An 18973-nucleotide genomic window follows, 5' to 3' on the forward strand; every position below is an offset into this window, starting at 1 on the left:
TCACTTCAAGTTTGTTTTAAACATATACACACATGTGTGTGTGTGTGTGTGTGTGTGTGTGTGTATATATATATATATATATATATATATATATATATATATATATATGTACATGCCACTTATACAGAGGTGATGTGGAATAGAGAGTTGGCCTCAGGGACAGGTATACCTGGGTTCCAGTCTTGCCATTGATATTTACTGTGTAATGCTGGACAAGTCACTTTAGCTCCCACTGTTCCAGACAACAGTCTGAGACAAAAAAAAAAATTGCAGAGAAGGTGCCAACCTGAATTGATGGAGGGAGTTTTTACTCTGAGAGTGCCTTATATAATCAGTGAAATTCTACATCATGTTTCTGTCCCTATGATCATTTACGGTAAAATGACTTGATGTTCTTGTGTTGTTTATTTAATTGAGCTGAAACGTACATGTGAAAAATGGATCACTAGGTGACACAAAGGATAGAGTGCTGGCTTAGAGTCAGGAACACCTGTGTTCAAATCCAGTCTCAGACAGTTACTAGCTGTGTGACTGTGGCTGGGCAAGTCACTTGACCCTGTTAACCTCAGTTTCCTCATCTAAAAAAATGAGCTAAAAAATATGGAAAAATGGGTGATCAAGAGTCACACATGACCAAAAAGTTACTATACAAGAAAATATGTAAAAGTCCTTCATAAAACGTACAGTTTCCTCTTACCTGACAGAATACATAATGATAAGGCTAAATAATCTTTCCCCACCCCACCCCCAGGAAGATTTATGTGAGGCCATTCAGCTTTTGTACTATAAAAATGCCAGTGTCTAGAATAGCAACAGAAAGTGCTCACATTGGGGGAGAAGAATGAAATCTCTGGTGCTGAGGTGAGTATAGTAGACTTCACTATAATAATTCCTACATTAAAGAAATTACTGGCAATAAATATATTATACTTTGGCCTCTCAATTCCTCTCCTATTGGCCAACCATCTGGAACTAATTGTCTTCCTATATACTTTCTATTCCTATAGACTGGTTCTTGGATTTTTGGCTGCTGTATCCATATTCCAAGCTTTTCCAGCTGGGTGGGTCCTGCTAGAGGCTGTACTTTGCTATCACAACTTTTGGCATTCCAACATCACCTCCACAATACAAGGCATTGGAGTGTGTGTGTGTGTGTGTGTGTGTGTGTGTGTGTGTGTGGAGAATGACCCAGAGGACAATGAAAGGTGAATGTGTAAGTAGTTTTTAGGTTATTAGTAACCTTGACATGCAGGCAAGAAGTGGAGGGAGGTAAGGCTCTAAAATGGCCTGGATACCCATAAGAAAATATATGTTCAATTTAAGAAAGGTAGATATTAAAGATTCAAAAGAAACTGAAATTGTAGTCTGTCCCCCAGTCTTGACTCAAAGAAATGCCATCATACTGTATCATGTTGGCAGTAACAGAACATAATGAGTATACCAACTAAGCTGAAACAAAAGTCAACTCAACAAAAGTGTAAGCAAAATAATAGCACAAAGAGAAATATAAGTGTTAGAAATGTAAATATGAAAGATGGGCTGGTGAGATCAGTAAATGCTTGCACAGTTTCTCAAATATTTCCTAGCACATTTTTTTTTCTCCTTATCAGATTTAGGGCCCATCTCATTGTTCATTTTCAGTTTGTGTCTGAGCATCTTCAGCCATCAGGTGCAAAGGGAAAAGAAAAATGTAAAGCTGGAATAGAAAACTCCATTTACAAATGCAGTCAGTCTTTCTTTCCTTCCTTCCTTCCTTCCTTCCTTCCTTCCTTCCTTCCTTCCTTCCTGCCTGCCTGCCTGCCTGTCTGCCTGCCTGCCTTTCTCTGGTGCAATTTGTTAAGGAAAGTTAAGGGGTCCCCTGAACTTATCTTTTTGCATTTCCAGAAACACTGTACCTAGATTATACAAGAGGCCCTGAATGTGGCAAGGAAGAAGCCCCACTTGAACTGACATAATGTGTTGTATGCATCCCAAACTGGATGCCCTGTGTATCCGTGTGAGTCAAGACAAGTGCCAGTCAGTCTGCACTAGGCTGGGAAATTGCTTGTTTAGCTAGGACCTTTGTAGATAAGTAGACCATCTTGTCTTCATGGTCTAGCAGTTCCCAAGGGAAAAGAATGTGGCTTTTGCCATCACCTTGTTCTTCCTCTTCAAGAAGGGTTTTGTCCTTTTCCCACCTTTACTAAGTCTTTCCCTTCCCATGCCATATCCCTTTAAATGGAGATTTGTGTTTTCTTCTCCTTCTTTTGTCCTACTGTCATAAATAAACAAACTTCTGTATGGACTGTGAACTCTCTGGGTACCACATACATGCTAATTTCTCTTATAATAGATCTAGTTTTCATGTAAGTTTCATGAAATTGTGATTGTCTGCTGACATGTTAAACTCTAATCTTAAATTGAACTAGCAAAATAAATTACTACATTTCTACAGGATCAAAGTGATCAATTAAGTTTAGCTTCAAAGAACCTTCTAGAAAATAAGAATAAGATTTTAAAACATTAAATCTGCCATATAACTCAAGTACTATAGTTCTTACTTCCAAGTTAAATGCTGATATTAACATTTACTAGGAAGGAATAAAGACATTTTGGAAATTTGGTAAATATTTTAAAGTTTTTAAGAAATTATTTCAATCCAAATGGAAGATTAGAAGATAAAGTGAATCACTAAACTCTTAAGGTGGCATAAATGAAGATATCAGTGTTGGCTCTGATCATTTCAACTGTACTATTTAGAGTTCACAGGTGCCTTCTCTCCAAGGAATACAGAACACTTTAAAAAGAAAAATCTGTCTTGCCTGCAACTATGAACTACTTGATTCTGCCATGTTTCCCTTATGCAACATATTTATTTTTAATAATATACAAACTTCCCTCCTCCACTTCCCATTTGACCTTACTCTCCACCCCAGATACACACAAAATTTTGAATTGGAAATATGACATTTTCCTTTTCCAAATTCTTTCTTTCCCTGAACTGCCACTGTCAACAGCAATAAGCCAAATAGTAAATTAGAAGTGACTACTTTATGCTTTCCCAAGACCAGATCATCAGGTCAGCTTGGTTTAGTATTTCTGAATACTCATGTGAACACCTGAAAATAATTACTTCTCCCTTTGCTCTAGAAATGAAAATAACTTTCCCAAAATGCCACAATAATATCTATTATAGAATATTAGTCTTAAGTAAATTATTCTGCTGGCAATTGAAGGTGTTTATTAGGGCCCTGAGGCATGAAGGTAAGTTGCCACCTATTATTAATACCCTTTGAAATTCTAATTAGTTCTACAGCCCTATTTCCATAAAACCCCTTTTTTCCTTTTCCAAATATATTTTTTATTGATATATTTGTTAATATTGCCTAAATTACTCATTGTATCCCCTTTTCTCTCCTCCCAGAGAATCATCACTAAAAGAATTTTTTCTATTCTTTTATGATTAAGTTAAATTGGGAAATTACACACTTAATTTTATTTTCAAACTCTGAAGTTTAGTTTTTTTAAAAAAATTCTAGATTTTTTTTTTAGGCTCATTTTTTTTTTTTTTGCTGTGGAATTTGGAGTGTTCTGCAAGAAGAAAAGGAATGATCTGTGATAACTAAACAAGCTTTGGAAACTTCACCATTTATCATCAGAAAATCCTTTTGTTAGTCAAAAGCTGCCATTGTGGATTTAGTCTTTGAGAGATGAAAGTGACCTCTTTCAGAAATGTCTTTAAAGTTATGAAGTCAGTGATAAAGCCCTTTAGCGATAGATGGCTCCATCACTTTTCACCACTCCAACTCCACTTTTATTAAAGAGGCTTCATCTCAAAAAGATTTCTCTCTTTGATAGTCATTATTAGGTTCATCACTATTAGGGCACTTTCAATGGAGGATGCTTCTTTTCCCTATTGTAGAAGTAATATTTCTTGGGAGAAAGTAGGAATGGGATATAGATGTGAAAGGGTGTTCTTTAACTCCCACTTAAAATACTAGACACTATTTTTTTCTCTTGAGATATCCTAATATAAAATTTTGTATCATAGTACAAAAAGTACAAAAAGAAAATATACATAGACTAGATCAGTATTTAATCAGACCTTAATGTTATTAAATATTTGCTATGAGAATACTTACAGCGAGTTCAGTGATCGCAGACCATGAAAAGCATCTGGTGCAATTTCTGAGATTTGATTATTGCTCAGGTCACTAAAATGAGAAATTAGTTTATGTTATATTAATTCAACCTGATTCTCTAAAAAGTAACAAGTAATATAGAATGACTTAGCATTGGAAAAAATGAAAAATTTCCCTGTAAAGTATTTGTTTGACATCTACAGATGAAAGTTGAAGATTGTTCCATAAAATACTATTCTTAGTAAAAATAAAAGGTCATATGACTACAAAAATTAAAATCAGTTATGTGAAGCTCGTGTTCCAAAACATTTATAGAGAGATTGTACTCACAGATTCTGCTTTTGAAAAGAGAGAACGTCAGAAATTTTTACTTCGAAAGTTCACATTAATGAAAAATCAATCATTAATCATGGATCAATGAAAATCTAAGTTAAATGAAACAATGCTACTATTAATGAACCAAGAATTACCAAAGAGCTAGCTAGCTATCTGTTATGTTAGTGAGTAATCAAACTCTCTTAAATATCCATGCTCATATGGGCTTGTTTTTACAAACATGAACTATTTTTTAAAAAACACATATAAATTGCATAATATTCTAGAGTGTTTTCTAACTCACATTCTTCGAAGCTTTTTATATGGTGAAAAAGCTCCAGGAGGGATGACCTTGATTGAATTTTGTTCTAAACGTCTAAAATGAAACAGAAAAAGAAAACAATGTTAAAGTAGGAGGAGAGAGTTTTAAATATGCATAATGCATGCCCAGATTCCTAAAAGAAGCCAAATTTATGATCACTATAAATGCTCTCATACTCCTTTTCCCAAAAGCATTTAGAGAACTTGGGGCCTAACTGTATTTATGCAACAATTTTGAGGGTGGGGTGATCAGACAAGACTTCATGAAGAAACTAGCTCTTGATGGTTTGTGGGATGGTAATAGGTAGAGGGAGGTGGTGGGCTAGAAAATTATAGAGATAATCTCTGTCCCTCTCCATATAGAAAAGCTGACCTTAGAATTCATTATTTAATTCTAGGCTCAATTTTTGTTTTTATCCTTCTGAATTTTTTTTAAAAAAGCAATTGTATATATGTAAATTTTTATTTAAAGGTTTCTAAAAATCTGAGAACCATCCTCCCTAATTCTGTGATTGTTGATTTGATTCCCCTTCCCCTTCTATGCCATATAACTTTTTTTGATGATTCCTTCGTAAATTAACACATATAAGATTCTCCTCAGCTGAAGCTACCAAAACAAAAGTGAAGTGGCTAAACATGATTGGGAGATATCATCTTGCCCATTGTCCTGCTCTCCCAACTAAAATTTTTATCCTAGAGATATCCAGAAAGTAGGGAAAAAAAATTAGCTCTCTTTTTGGGGATTGGAATCTCTTTAGGAAAGATTTGCCTTCTGTCTAAATTGCAACCCAAATTTTGTGGCTTCAGACTATTTCTCTTTTTTTTCTAAGCACGTATTACAAGTGGATCAAAGAATCATCAGTTAAGAGCTGGAAGATAGGCCGTTTAGTCAAACCACCTCATTTCATAGATGAAGAAACTGAGGTCCAGGGAGGTAAATGACATGTCTAGGATAACCTGGCAGTGTCAAGGGCAATATTTAAACTGAGTCCCTTTGTCTCCAGAACCAGGGCTCCTTCTACTATACTAAGCTGCCTCTTCATATCTTCAACTACATCTTAATAGTACAGAATTTCTCTACTTCTCCCTACTCTATCCCACAAATCGGTAATAATCAGCCCCCTAGTTTTCTCCTGTCTGATTTTTTTTCTTAGATTTCATTTTTCCCAGGTTTCCCTTGACTCCTTTAACCCACACTGAAAACCCTGTCTCTGAGTTCCTACTGCACTTATAGTCAAATTTATACAATTTTGTACTTAACTATTATCTATTTGACATGTTACTTCTTGGTAGTTAGAATAGATATTATACTTAAGGGCTCAATAAACACTTGTTTGTTTGATTGAATTGATAAGTATACTATTAATTTAATTCAATCAAACATTTATTAAGCACCTCTAATTTGCAGGTTACTGCATTAGGACTAGGAATAAAAAACAAAATAAAATTGACATACTATGACATCGATGATTCTACCTTCTACTAGAGGATATGACATATAAAAGATAAGTAAACATCAGATCATTTGAAGACAGAGGAAGCATTACAAACTAGAGAGCCTAGGAAAGGCTTGGTATAGAAAATGTCATTTGAGCTAAGCCTTGAAGGAAGCTAAAGATTCTAAGAGGTAGAGGTAAGGAAAAAGTCTATGCCAGCCATAAGGTAAGGAAAAAAGCCTATTCTAGGCATGAGAGACAAAAATTTGCAAAATCCTTGGAGGTGGAAAGTGGAATGCCAAGTTCAAGGAAGGGCAGGGAGACTAATTAGGAGGCTATTTCAGTCATTCAGGTGAGAGCTGATGAGGGCTTGAACCAGGATGATGGAGAGAAAGGCACAGATGTGACAGATGTAGAGTGGACCACAGTACAGTCAATCTGGTGTTTTTAGACAGCCTAATGACTAAAATGGGTTGTCTCACAGTGTTGCCAAATCCTGTTGGCTCTACTCCAGTAGAATCTCTCACTTTGATCCCATTCTCTTCATTCCTATAGCCATAACCCTAGTTCAGGTGCTAATTCTCTCCTATATGGAATATTTTCCATGTTACAATAGTAACAAATGTCTAGCTGGTTTACTAGACAGCAGTCTTTCTCCTTTCCAATCTATTCTTCACACAGCTACCAAAATAATCTTAACATATAGGACTGACCTATATGTCACTTCCATGCTTAACAATCTATACTGAAGACCCCCAGCATCCAATTAAATACAAACATTAGGTTGGCATATAAGTCATTCACAACCTAGCTTCAATGTACTTTTCCAGCCTTATTCACGCTACTTTCCACACGTTTTAAATTCAAGACAAAGTAGACAACTATTTCCTGATCTTGTCCTACACTCTTCCAACCACCATGTGCCCTTATACATGGTCCTGGAACATGCATTCTCCTTATCTTTGCCTATTGAAATTCCTTCCTTCAACAAGGCCTAATTCATATGGTACCTTTAGTTATGAAGCTTTTCTTAATTCTGCCACATGAAAATGTTATTTTCTTTCTTAAATTTTCCTAAGCTTACACTGTCAGCACCTTCCATTTACTCTACCACACTCTCATTTTCATCATGTGTGCATATCATATGCTCTTCATCGAAATATAAGCTTCTTGAAGGCAGAAATTGTATGGATTTAATACACAGAACTATCCGATCCATATAGTAGAAACTTAATGAGTGTTTCTTGATATCCAATTAGTTGATCCACCTAAGAAAAATCAATGAAGCTACCAAGTCAACCCTTATGCCACTGATTTCTCAGTAACATTTAACAGAAAAGGCCAAAATCTGCTTCTAAGGAATTTTGGATGATTCTCTTCAAAACCTTTCCAAGCAAATGGTAATTAAAAGCAAAACTAATACTTATTACCAATAGAACACAAAGAAACTTGATTCAATGAGTATTACCTAAAAGCCCACCAAAAGTTATCTGCAGGACACAAAGAACTTGAGTGAGTCAGAAGTCAATTCAAAGAGGTATGATATGACCAGGACAGAGAGATTAGGTATTGCGCCTCAAAGTGATGAATCTGGAGAACATTGATAACACTCGTAGTCCTTCAACAGAGTGGAAACAACAGTTTTGTTCCCAGTTAGCAATAATGATTAGTTAAAATAATGAGCTATTAGATGGAAAGCTGGCATGATTCCTCTACACTAATCAGCTGCGTCGGTTTATGGTGCCTGCCTTGTGCACAAAAATTCCTAGTATGACATCTATTTTCTTTTACCACTGCATCCAAACAATGACAACAACAAAATTAAAATAATCTTAAAAGGCACCAACTTAGACAGACATTCCTGGAATTTTCTGGGCAAAGGAATCACCGTGCATTTGTGATAGTTATTAGGAGAGGGATATTTGGGAAGTTTATGGCTCTGTGTAGACTTCTTCAGGCGGGTAATTATGATATTCAGCATAAAAATGCCGGACAAAAGAAATTCTCTGTTCAGGATATTTGTTTTGTTTCTGGTGAAATTTTCTCCATGACAAACAGGTTGTAAAATGCTAATTCCATGAACCATTGGAAATTTTCCCATGATTATGAAGGTACCTAAGGATTCTGAAATTATCCTGGGAGACAAGAAATGTGACTTAATAATGTGAAAATCTGGACTTATGCACCTGGATTATTTATGTATGTCTTATAAAACAGCAAAAAAGATTTCTAAAGCTCTAATTACATACAGTACTGAGATTTGGATCATTTTACAGTTTCATATTTTGCTAGTATAAATGGAATTCATGGGGGCATATGGTTTTCAGCTTGGTGCATGCCTGCAATCATTTTTAAAGGTTATTTTCATCTCTTTAGTTCATTATAAAAAATTAAACAGAACAACAATGGTCAGACTGCAGTTGGAATGGTTTCTTGTCATAGGGCTTTAAAAGCTAAAAGATTCAATCATCACTGACAACTTGCATTAATCTTTCAAATAAACCACTTTTCAAAAACATTGCTTTGCTAGATCCCCTTTTTTTCTTCCTTTGTAGTGCAATGAGATTATAATGACCTCTGTTGTTTTTCTCATGTATATTGACACAGCATTAAAATGAGGGTAGGCAATAAGGCACAAATATCTTGAAGCAAGTTACTTTCACTATTTCTGTTCTAAATCTGGTCAAATGACTAGAGTGAAGAAGAGACAGTCCAATTCCTCAGGGTGCCCTAGAACCTTGAAAGGAAATATAGCAGTCTTGGCCATGGGAGAGTAGGGCCAGAGTACATGTAACAGATCCTTTGTTCAGAGGCATGCATATTTTCAAAGAAGAAAAAATATGTGATCATTGACAGATACTAAGCAAAATATTTTGAAGAGTATTAAGAGAATTAATTTCTTCCTTTTAATGCACAGTTCATAGACAAATGTACAATTCTGGGATAGACTTTTAAGATCTTCTGTACAAAGGGTCTGCTAACAGCAGAATGGCATAAATATCTATTTGATTAACTAATACCAGTGTAAACACCTCATTTTATAAGACAGCCTACCATAAAATGGGGACGGTAATGGTGAATCAATTTATGTAAATATAAAAGAAAAAACATTGGGTATTCCACTTTGTTCACAAAGGAAGCAAAGCAAATTCATGTTTTCCAACTCTGTTATCCTCTAATCTTCTGCCTTATCTGCCTAGAATCTGCTGAATTTCAGAGTGCAAATTTGTATCCACCCTTCCGTGAAGAATCTAATTAAATACATGCCAGGGTCACTAAAACCGATAGAGTAATGTCTAAAATAAATTTGCATGCTTCTGACAAAATCCACCATAATTAAAAGCATTGTGTGTGCTATTCCTTCATGGAAGATTCAGTATTTTGAATTTTAAGATGAACATGAATTTAGTCAACTGAGCAGAGGGAAAAAAAGGAAAGGTGCTCATAAACCACCCTCTGCAAGGCAATCTGATGTGACAGTGGTCAGTGGAATTTTCCGACATATTCAGGTGAATTTCAAAAAATATTCTATCACAATGTATCTATACAAATAACAAAGAAATGGCTTCAGTTTCTTCTTAAGGTGATGAACAAAATTTTATATTCAAACTATATGAGATATGATCATGGAGACAATTTAGTAAATAAATCATCAAAAAAATTCATTCTTTCAAGTCTCACCAAGGACAGAAATTTCTCTTCTTTCCATATGCATTTCCTCTCTCTCTCTCTCTCTCTCTCTCTCTCTCTCTCTCTCTCTCTCTCTCTCTCTCTCTCTCTCTCTCTCTCTTTCTCTCTCTCTCTCTCTCTCTCTCTTTCTCTCTCTCTTAATCTCTCTCTCTCACTCTCTCTCTCTCTCTCTCTCTCTCTCTCTCTCTCTCTCTCTCTCTCTCTCTCTCTCTCATACACACACACACACTTTCCATCCCTCCCCCAACTGATTTTTTGTTGTTATACTTGTTACTAACTTAAGCATGAAGTTAGTGAAGTAAAATGAATATATGTCAATTTACATTATCTCTCTCAAAGATATTTGCTGCCCAAGGAAACTTACAGTTATTACTGAAAATGGATTTTTCTTTCCCCATTCTATTCAAGTGAGCAGTGGTGTTCTTGCATGTCTATACACTTTTATTGAGACATCATTACTATGTGTAGCTCTAAATTCCAGAGCCTACTATATTAAAATTCTGTCTTTGAACATTTGACTCTTCTTCTCTAGTGAGAAAGCCACTGTGACATAAGATATATTTCCCAGTAGTTATGTGATAACCTATGTCTTTTAAGTTTACAATTTAGGACGTAATTTGGTAACTAAAGATGATGACTAGCATTTGACAAATTTCCGAGACATTAGACAATTCTCATTCATTTTAAATGACTCTCAGCTCACTGGCTTTCAATTCTCATGAATGATAGTCAATATCTTTCTAATTAAATTGTACTGACATACTTCATAAAATAACTTCCACATGCCAGATTTGAAGTAGTTAAATTAAAATATACTTAAACATTCCTCATACTACATTTCTGTTTATATGTAATCTGTTAAGTAAATCTCAGAATAAGAATCAATTGAAACTCTAAGTTATAAACTAAACATTTATGCAGCAAGCAGTATTTTCATATACATTTTCAATTTATTTTATTCAAGACTGAGTGATGGAGATTATACAGGTATACATCCACATGGATACTGTCAAGATGGAGTTTACTTTAAATGACCCAAATTGTTAGAAATGTGGTATTTGCTTATTTTAGAGTTGTTTTTGGGAGCTTGGAACAGTTTTCACAACACAGACAAAAAAGTGTGAGCTCTGTGATGTGTGTGTAACACACTGCACAGATGCTGATTATGCATGGCAATAAAGCTCACAGTTCTTCTCTGCATTTTCCCCATCTGCCTTTAAAGTCAATGGCAAAAACAGCTGTCAGAGAGCAGAAAATAGATTTCTGCGGGGGGATTCTCTCCAGCTTCTGAATCTCAGGAACGTCTATGTGTAGCCAACACATTTCTCATCATAGGTAACATCTGCCAGTCCTTTGAAAAGGAGGGAGTTGCAATGTTCCTTTTGCTTCAGGGAATCTCCAGGCTATTATACAAGTATCTCTGAAGTATTTACTGTTAAGGAATGTTGCTTCTAATTTTAACGACAAAAGAACTCCACTGAAATCTGTGATATCATCTGTATGTAACAACCAAATGTATTTTAAAGTATAATACTTTTGAGATTTAAAGTCTTCAGTCGATTGTGGACATCATAAAAACCCCTAACAATTTAGTGAATATTTGCACCCTGAATTACTACTACAACATAGCCTACATTCTCTAAGATTACATATGTGCTAATTCTTTATTAATTAAATGCTTTATTGAGATGACTGGTTCTTTTTTTTTAAATCCATTTTCTCGTTCTTAGTTTTTTTAACTCTAAAAAACAATCTAACACACAACCAAATTTAAATTAATTTCAGTTTCCCAAAGCCTAATGATAAGTATCCGTTAGAACTTTAAGCATATAATCAAGCCATAGCATAGTGTTTGTTGGTGGGTGTTCTTTCCCCAGAAAATGGAGTGCTTTTCAAGATCAGTCCTTCCCAGAAAAGGCCAGAGCTCAAGGTTTGAAGTCAGGAGCATCTGGCTTTGAATCCCAATTTTGCCACTTAACTTTTGATGTAAGTGGGTCATAGTTTCCTTATCTGTGAAATAAATGGCTGAATCAAGTGACCCTTATGGTTGCTTTCAGTTAAAAATTTATGATCTTATAAATTGTCTTTGCTTATACATATACTAACATGGTCACAAATATTCACATACATCTACATATAAACCTTACACTCATAAGTTTTAACCATACTGAAAACCTTAGAGATCATCTAGTTCAACTCATTTATTAGGTAAAGAAATATAGGCACAAGAAGATGAAATATGTCCAACATCACTCACTAGTAAGTGGAAAAAATGTAGCTCACACCTGATGATTTGGAGTTCAGGTGCTTGCTACTAAATTATTAATAACATGAAATTCACAGAACACTTTTAAAAATGAAAGAATTTGACAAAAGTCTGATATTATCTGTAAAAATCACCAAAGAACGTATTATCAGACCTTTTTTTTACTGTTTGTATGTGACTATTGAATTAAATAATACATTTCTTAAACCAACCAGTAAATTAGGTACATCTTTTTGACCAATTTCTTGATTAAACTGACTTAATAGAATCTAATGCCTCTTTGAATTCTCTCCTCTTTTCTCTATTAAGAAAGCTCCCTGTTCTATCCCATCTCCTACCACATATGGCACTCTCATGCACTTATTCAGTATCTTCATATTTTATGATATTACTGTTTCTCTACGCCAAGAATCTTTACTAGATTGTAAGTCTAGTTATGAGCTCAATGAAGTCGGGAGTCATATCTTAACGAATTTTTCTTCTTTCCCAAATTATAGATATTTACTAATGATCTACTGAATGAACAAATTGATGCGTACACAGCACTATAAAAATGCTTGTTAAACACAGAATCATAGACATAATCAGATCTTCAACTAATTACTAGAGTTATTCTCCTTGGTTTTCCACAGAAGGCATTTTCCTAGATTGATTTACAGGAGGAGTTCCTTAACAATTTAAACATTTGCCCTCTCCCATTTTCCAAAAGCCAAAGTACCTCATCTATTTTGAATGACTGGAGTATTTGCCACATTCAGCCACGTTCTAGTTACTTCTATCAATCGCATTCAATAACATATTGAATAAATTCAATTTCACATTTGTTTTGAATGCCATAGTCCTCCTCTGGTGCAATATAAGCTGAGGGCAGGGAATGTGCTTGTTGTAAAGTTGTGTCTTGCTCCTCATGACCCCATTTAGGGTTTTCTTGGCAAATATACTGGAGTGGTTTGCCATTTTCTTCTCCAACTCATTTAACAGATAAGGAAACTGAGGCAAACATACTTAAGTGACTTGCCCAGGGTCACATAGCTAATAAGTATTTGCAGCCAGATCTGAACTCAGGTCTTCCTGACTCTAGGCTCTCTCCACTGTGCCACCTTGCTGCCAATGTGCCTTTTAAAAATCTTTATATTTTTTGTGTCTAGCACATTGTTTTGTGTATAATAGTTTATTATAATTTATATTATAATAAATAATTTTAATAAATGTTTGTTAATTTAATAACTACCTACATTTATGTAGTGCTTTATAGCTTACACAACTTGCTTGTTTCAACAGTTTATGAGGTTGTTAGTTGAAGCATAGATTGTTTCAGTAAGAGTTCCTTCTAACTTTGAGGTTCTATGAAGCATTGTTAGCTCTATTTTACAGATCAGATAAATCAGGCTAAATGAACTGCTCATGGTTACATATCTACTGAGAATTAAGTGATGGGATTAAATCTGGGCCTCCAAACCCTGAGTAGTCTAAGTGCTATTTCTACTACATCATCTTGATATAAATGTAATTCCAAATTTTGAATTTCAATTTATTACCATTATTGTTCTACTTCCCAATAATGAGCACTTTTCTCTTATCTTTATGGCTATATTTCCATAACTAGGTCCTAGAAACTGTCTCTCTTACTGTCCCTTGGCATGATCCCAAAATTATGACATCTACTTTTAAAAAGAAGGCTTTAGCTTATTTTAAACAACAAAAACAATTGCTTGCATTTATTTCACATATTTATTAGCTTGTAAGTCTACAGGGTCTTAAGAGATGGTAGGATTCACAAAGGCAGGGGTGATGTCTTAATTATATTTATATAGTCCCCTAGACCTAGCTTAGTATTTAATAGAAAAAAGGCACTTAAGTGGTCATTGAATGAATGAACAAATGAATTTTAGGCAATGTGGGAAATATAAATAATAATAAGATCTGATCCCAGTCTTCATGAAGCTTAATATTGAGCTTTGGGATATTTATTAAATGAGTGAATGTGTATACATAGATTGCACTACAAGAATTTTGGAAAGGTTATTTTTAATTATATTCTTGTCTATACTTCTATCTTAATTTGTTTTTCACATTCTTTGTTCAGACAAGTACAATCAATATTCTTTTGCTTCTTAAGATTATCCAAGATACTGGGATTTAGAACTACAAGGAAACTTAGAGGTCATTTAGTCCAGACACTAGCTGTCTATAGCCCCAGCAAAACTCCCAGTTTTACCAGAACCATATTAGGTAGGTAGACCTACCAGTGTTGATTCTACCTCCACAAAAGCTTTGGAAATTTTCCTCTTTTATACTCCCATGGCTACTGCCTTTTTTTCAGGTCTTTATCACCTTTCACCCATCCATGTCATCTCTGGTAATAATTTTATATATTAATGCTTTGACAATGACATGAGATAATGGAGAGGATGACATGACAGGATTTTGTAAACTGACTGAAAATGGGAGATAACTTAGAGAAAGAATCAAAGATAAACTCTTTGAAAGGGAGAAAAAGTGGAAAGCTGGTGGTATATTAGTACCAAGAAATAAAAGAGTATTTAATCACTTACTAAATGTCAGACACTGTGCTAAGGACTGGGGTTACAAAGAAAGGCAAAAAACAGTCTCAAAAAAGAAAAACTCTCAAGTAGTTCAGAATCTAATAGTGGAGACACATAAACAACTATGTACCAAAAAGACATATAGGAGACAACCTCAGAGTCTTGCAGAAACACCTCACACCATATTCTATGATAAGCTCCAAATGGAAACATGGCTCAGATATAAAAGTCCCACAACAAATTAGAGGAGCTAGGAAGAAATACCTTTTGTGACTATGGATAAGGAAAGAATTTGGGACCACATAATGATGAGGTAGAGAGGATCATAGAAGGCTAAATGGATAATTTTGATTAAAAATTTGTTAAAGTTTTTGTACAAACAAAACCAATGCAATGACATTTAGAAGGGAAATAGTTAATTAGGGAAAGTATTTTTACACCAAGTCCCTTCAGTAAAGGTCTTATTTTTAATAAAGATAAAAAACTGATTCAAAATTTTAAAAGTGCTCTTCCCCAAAAGATACATGGTCAAATGATATTAATAGGTAGCTTTTAAAAGAAAAGAAAAAAAAACTATGATCAGTACAATTACCAATCAGAATTCCAGAGAATAGATGATAAAGCATGATGCTTACCTCCTGATGGAAAAGTGAAGAATTCAAGATGCAGAATAAGAAATATATCTTCAGATATGGCCAGTAAGTTTATTTATTTTGCTTTATGCATATTTGTTACAAGGATTTATTTTTTTTCCTAGTTGAGGGGGTGGGGAAAGAGGGATTAGAGATAGGATAGTTCTTCTAAAAAAAGAAAAAGAACTCATTGAAGTATTTTTAAAAGTATATGCTGAAAAGAACAAAAGGGAAGGTCAGAAAGAATTAGAGACCACCGTGGCAGGTTAAAATCGATCTGTTAAGTTTGTAGCTTATTTAATAAGAAAATCAAATTGTATAAAATAAAGATTCAGATTTTCTTTCTTTTTTTGTTTTTCCCATTTAATGGTATTTTATTTTTTCCAGCTACATGTAAAGATAGTTTTCAACTTTTCATAGTTTCTTTCTTTCTTTCTTTCTTTCTTTTCTTTCTTTCTTTCTTTCTTTCTTTCTTTCTTTCTTTTTTCTTTTTTTTCTTTTCTTTTCTTTTTTTGTCTTTTCTTCTTTCTTTCTTTCTTTCTTTCTTTCTTTCTTTCTTTCTTTCATTCTTTTTTTAACTGCTCTCCTGTGTACATAGAAAATCTCATTCTATTTGGTGTAGCAAATAAGCCTGGATGATTAGTCTTCATACTAAAAGAAATAACAATTTGCTATTTTCTAGCTGTAATTGTTAAGGTGAATCTCTTTACCTTTCTTTGACTCAATTTATCTATCTGTCAAACACATATAATATCTTCTACTTATCTAAAAGGATTGGCCTAAAGAACATGTTTTATAAAGCAATGAACACTGGATTGCTACAAGAAAGAGCATGACAGTCAAGCTCCCAGTGACTCCATCCTTGTGACTTCCCAAACGGATGCTTCCTTCTGTAGCCACCACTCTCTTGTATGTGTTGTCTCTCCCTATTAAAATGAAAGGTCTTTAAGGTCAGGGATTGTCTCATTTTGGTATTTGTAACCCTATTGTCTCTCACATGGTTCCTGACAAATTGTTGTGTTGAATTGTTTCAGTCATGTCCAGCTCTTTGTGACTTCATCTGCAGTTTTCTTGGCAAGGATACTGGGGTATTTTGACATTTCTTTCTTCAGCTCATTTTACAGTTGAGGAAAATGAGGCAAACAGGGTTAAGTGACTCAGCTAGTGAGTGTCTGAGGCCAGATTTGAACTCAAGAAGATGAGTCTTCCTGACTCCAGGTCAGACACTCTATCCACTGCTTCACCTAGCTGCCCTGAGAAATAGAAAATAATGAATTCATATTAGCCTTTGTCCATAGACAATTCATTTAACCTTTAAGTGCCCCTGGTAACTCTATAAGACTAAGTTACACATGAGTTTCTGCTGAGGGAGTTTCCTCACTGAGGGTGTCCTACACGGTGAAATCAAAGGTCTGAACAACAGCATTATTAAAGATAATAATAGTATATATTGGATAAGAATGGGGAAATAATAGAATTTTATAGCAGGCAGGGTCTTCAAAGGTATAAGTATAACTCATACCTTAAAAGGCTACGGTAGTACTAAAGCTAATGCAAGAAAGTAGAGAAGGAAATAGTGTAGAATAAGTAATCAGGAAGGAAAGAGAGGTCAGAGTTCACAGTCATTTGAGTCATATATGTATTAGTGACAATTAAAGCAATCTTTTGAATGACAGAAATTGCCTGGGGAAATGAGAGAGAATTGAAGAGGGCCAAGGGAAGAAACTGAAGGATAGAAAGAAAAAGTAGTTGTAGATATGGAGGGGGCTACAGAAGGGAGCATCCGTTTGGGAAGTCACAAGGATGGAGTCACTGGGAACTTGACTGTCATGCTCTTTCTTGTAGCAATCCAGTGTTCATTGCTTTATAAAACATGTTCTTTAGGCCAATCCTTTTAGATAAGTAGAAGTTTGACAGATAGGTAAATTGAGTCAAAGAAAGGTAAAGAGATTCACCTTAACAATACAGCTAGAAAATAGCAAATATGAGATTTAAATCCAGGCACGCTGACTCTAAATCTAATGTTTCCTCCACAATATTGCCTTATTTTAGAGATTCCAATTTCATTCTCTCTTCATACTATACCCATTTGTCTCCTACAGTAATATAAACACTCATTCAGTCTACATTCTTCTAAGATGCAGAGATACTTGGCTTTTGCTTGTAAACTCTTGCAATGTTTCCAAAAAATATGAACCAAACAGACATTTTTATCCTTGTTGGGGGAAATGAGACAAAAAATCCACTGAAATTAGTTTCTTGTGTTCCCAAGGGCACCCAGTCTTAACACAAAGAAGGGTGTTTGTTTACTTGGGTTTTTTTAGCATAAATGGGGATGAAAAAATTTTTTTAATGTTCCTGTTTGTTGGAAAGACAATAACAGAAATATATATTTTTTAAGCTGCAAACTTTTTTCCTAATGAAATCACTTCCAAATCATTCTTATATGACTAGAAATTAAATTATATATTTTACACACATATATTTAATTCACACATGTGTATATATTACACATATATATACAGACACACACACTTTTTAAATACCCTATCTTCTTTTTTTAATGCCCTATCTTCTGGGAGAATATATTATGTGCTCATGTTTCATACATGTCTATATATTATGGAAACACAATGAATTTATTTTTTACCAGGGTATGAAAGTAAATTAATTGGAATCAGAGGGTGTATATATATATATATATATATATATATATATATATATATATATATATATATATATACATATATATATACGTATGTATATATATATATATACATATATACGTATGTATGTATATATACACACACATATACATATGTATATGTGTGTATACATATATACATATATATGTGTGTGTATATATATACTTAAATATTCATACATATATGCATATATGTATATATATATATTTAGAGACATTTATAGTACTTGAATAACTTGGAAGACAGAATTTAAAATAATTGAGAAGAAAAATAATTGTGATTAACATCAACTATAAAGTATAGCTTTTACCTCAAAGGATGCTATACATTCTCTTGTAGTGATTAGTACTGAAAATAATAGGATTGGACCATAGAACTCTCTTTTTTTCCTATCTCAAAAATCTTGTTAGAATTCCTTAAGAAGAGGCAGCTAGGTTGCGCAGTGGATACAGCACCAGCCCTCAAGTCAAGAGGACCTGAGTTCAAATCTGGCCTCAGACACATAACACTCACTAGCTGTGTGACCCTGGGCAAGTCACTTAAACTCAATTGCCTCACCAAAAAAAAAAAAAAAAGAATTCCTCAAGAATATGGTAATTATTGGTTTACATTAATACATTCATATGAACCTTTCTTTTAAGCAAAAAAAAATCTATCTATATTGTATTATATTTTTATTTTGTTGAATATTATGCAATTAATATTTTTTGGGGGGCTAGGCAATGGGGTTAAGTGACTTGCCCAGGGTCACAAAGCTAGTAAGTGTTATGTGTCTGAGGCTGGATTTGAACTCAGGTCCTCCTGAATCCAGGGCCAGTACTCTATCTACTGCACCACCCAGCTTCCCCTATCCAATTAAATTTTAAGCTAGTTCCAGTGCATGTGCCAGCTGGCCTTGAGTCTAACACCATCTGATATAAATGATCACATTATAATCAAAG

General features: G+C 34.3%; 1 protein-coding gene across 2 annotated transcripts in view; it reads right to left on the bottom strand.

Moving 5' to 3' along the window:
- The window catches only part of SLIT2 (slit guidance ligand 2), a 395951-nt gene that overhangs the window by 123124 nt on the left and 253854 nt on the right, over positions 1–18973 (bottom strand). For both annotated transcript variants that reach the window (XM_020992637.2, XM_020992619.2), the window contains exons 10-11: positions 4741–4812; positions 4122–4193 (exon numbers count right to left, since the gene is read on the bottom strand). In XM_020992637.2, coding sequence (XP_020848296.1) covers positions 4122–4193; positions 4741–4812 — 144 coding nt within the window. The remainder of the gene's footprint in view (positions 1–4121; positions 4194–4740; positions 4813–18973) is intronic.

This window comes from Phascolarctos cinereus, unplaced genomic scaffold, assembly GCF_003287225.1.
Source record: "Phascolarctos cinereus isolate Bilbo 61053 unplaced genomic scaffold, phaCin_HiC Scaffold_9;HRSCAF=440, whole genome shotgun sequence".
NCBI lineage: Eukaryota > Metazoa > Chordata > Mammalia > Diprotodontia > Phascolarctidae > Phascolarctos > Phascolarctos cinereus.